The following is a 2,724-nucleotide window of genomic DNA, read 5'->3' as shown; positions in this document are numbered from 1 at the left end:
CTAAATCAGATTATATTGGGACAAATCAACTTCAATCCCAAGTCCATCCTCACGAACCCAACTAATTTCCTCATTTTCATTCTCAACAACAGGATTGCCAACATCACTTTGCAAATATGTCTCAACATCCATGGTTGTGCCCATGTTATATCCACCTCTTGCAGTGGTAGAGATAACAACTTGCCAATCCTTATCAGTTGGATCTTCCACATAAAAAACCTGTGATGCTTGTGAAGCGAGTATAAATGGCTCAACATGAGGCCTCACATTTGCAAAATTGACTACAGTAAACCCATCAGCATCTTGTTTCATTCTCGAACCATTTGATATCCAATCACATTCGAATAACACCACCCGACGACCTCCATAAATTAATTCAACAACATTTTTCAAGACGCCGAAGTAGACTAGTTCACTCAAAACTGGATTTTGATCCCTTATACCTGCAAAACTGGATGTTGTTGCATTGACTGTAACACCACTATTCTGCGTTTTTCTTTTCTTCTCAACTTCGTTGGTGTGAAACCGAAATCCATTAACAACATACTTGTCATGTTGGATTCCAACAACATCTGGACCTTTAGCAAGGAACCTCAAGTCTCTCAACACCGAAACATTTTGAGGAAGTTCTAACTTGTCAATTTGTAAAAAAAAAAAAAAAGATGATAAAACTATATTTGAAGTCCTACAATTCAAATTGTACTTAATATTCAGAATTTTACTTACATGTTCAGCAAACCAACAAGCAAAATTTTCGATGTGCAAGCGCTCTTTTAGATGCTGTGGAACTTGAGGATGCCATTCTTCTATCAATCTACGATGCTGCCTAGAAGTACATGAGTCAAAATTGTAATCATACATTGAATTCTACAATAAAATTTTAATGCATCAAGTTGTAGTTGAACTTACTCTATGTAAGGTGTGACAGCATCACAGTTAAATAAAATATACTGATGTGCTTTACTCAAGATATGAGCATCAAAAACTGTTGCCTTGCCCCTCCCCAAAGGATGTCCTGATTTAGAGAATATATCTAAACCCTCTTCAATTTCCTTATGCACTTCTTCATTTCTGCTTGGACAATTGAATTTTGTCTCAACATAGTCCGCAAGATACAACGAACAAAAGTTTATGCATTCTTCTGCCAGTAGCCTTGAGCAATCGAACCTTCAGGCCTACTTTTATTTCGAACATAAGATTTTAATGTTCCTAAGTACCTAAAGTATCATCATTCCAAACTCTCTGTTTAGTTCCACAAATCAAAGAAAGAAAAAAAGTAATAAACATTTAAGGCATAATTAGAATTACAAGCAGTACCTCTCTATAGGATACATCCAACGATAATACACCGGGCCACCTAATTTCACTTCAGTTGCCAAATGAATAGTTAAATGCACCATGACATCGAAGAATGTTGGTGGAAAGCATTTCTCAAGATCGCAGAGTATAACGGCAATTTCACTTTCCAAACGAACCACATCTTGAGGACAAATAACTTTAGAACAAAGCTGCCTGAAGTATCTACTCAATCGAATCAAAGGATAGCGCACTGATTTTGGCAAAGTCTTTCTCAAAGCTATAGGCATCAATTGCTGCATTAGAATATGATTATCATGACTTTTAAGCCCCGAAATTCTTGGTGGCTTTACTCGAACGCATCTTGAGACGTTAGCTGCATAACCATCTGGAACTTTCACTTTTTTTAGCACATTGCAAAACATAGTTTTCTGTTTTTTATCCATTGCAAAGGAAGATGGAGGTAAGTAAACCTTTCTAGGTTCTGTCTCAATGGGATGCAGCTCTTTTCTTATTCCCATTTCTCTCAAATCACGGCGGGAATTATAATGGTCCTTTGCTTTATCCTCAATATCCAGCAATGTCCCCCAAATATTTTCACAAACATTCTTCTCAATGTGCAAGAAGTCAAGATTATCTCTTAAGACATTATCTTTCCAATATGGCAAGTCAAAGAAAATACTCCTCTTTTTCCAATTAAAAGGCAATTTCGGATTACCTTTCACAAGTTTTCCAAATTTAATTTGCAAGTCTCACAATTCACTCACAATCATATCCCCAGTTTGTAAAGGTGGTCGCTTTCCATATTCTTCGGTGCCATCAAACAATTGGGCTTGCTTTCTAAATTTATGCTTACTATCTAAGAATCTACGATGACCCATATAGCAATGCTTGAAACTATGAGTCAACCGTCGAGCATGAGTGAACTTGTGACAAACAGGACAAGCATATTCACCTTTAGTGCTCCACCTAGATAACATTGCATATCCAGGAAAATCACTAATGGTCCACAACAGAGCTGCATGCAATTGAAAATTTTCTTTTTGGGATGCATCATAAGTTTGAATGCCAAAATCCCAAAATTCGGTCAATTCTTTAACTAGAGGCTGTAGATAAACATCAATATTATTCCCAGGAGAGAATGGTCCGGGTATTAACAAGGACAACATGAAGTACGGTTGCTTCATACACATCCACGAAGGTAAGTTATATGGTATTAAAACCACAGGCCAAGTACTGTGTGTAGAACTCATGTTGTTGAATGGATTAAACCCATCAGATGCCAACCCCAATCTAACATTTCGACAATCCTTAGCAAATTCTGGATGTAGATGGTCAAAAGTTTGCCAAGCTGGAGAATCAGCTGGATGTCTCATACAACCATCTTTTGTATGTTTTTCCTCATGCTATCTCATTTGAGATGCAATT

At 37.0% G+C, this 2,724-nt stretch overlaps 1 protein-coding gene across 1 annotated transcript; it reads right to left on the bottom strand.

Annotated features, from left to right (window-relative positions):
* Nucleotides 1–2,672, bottom strand: LOC113759729. The gene is made up of 5 exons (XM_027302299.1): nucleotides 2,064–2,672; nucleotides 1,318–1,904; nucleotides 910–1,071; nucleotides 727–826; nucleotides 1–633 (listed from the first exon to the last, which is right to left on the bottom strand). Exons 1-5 carry the CDS (start codon nucleotides 2,670–2,672, stop codon nucleotides 1–3), a joined length of 2,091 nt encoding a protein of 696 aa, XP_027158100.1.
* Between the last annotated feature and the right edge of the window lie 52 nt (nucleotides 2,673–2,724).

The sequence above is a fragment of the Coffea eugenioides genome, chromosome 2 (assembly GCF_003713205.1).
Source record: "Coffea eugenioides isolate CCC68of chromosome 2, Ceug_1.0, whole genome shotgun sequence".
Lineage (NCBI taxonomy): Eukaryota > Viridiplantae > Streptophyta > Magnoliopsida > Gentianales > Rubiaceae > Coffea > Coffea eugenioides.
The sequence above is the reverse complement of the archived record's forward strand: the minus strand, read 5'-3'. Positions and strand labels throughout refer to the sequence as shown.

Coding starts and splice junctions, on each gene's coding strand:
- LOC113759729 (XM_027302299.1), bottom strand. CDS start 2,672: ATGAGACATCCAGCTGATTCTCCAGCTTGGCAAACTTTTGACCATCTA. Junction 1,072..1,317: donor TGGATGTATCCTATAGAGAG/GTACTGCTTGTA, acceptor TTGTCCAAGCAG/AAATGAAGAAGTGCATAAGG. Junction 634..726: donor CTTGTTGGTTTGCTGAACAT/GTAAGTAAAATT, acceptor CAAATTGACAAG/TTAGAACTTCCTCAAAATGT.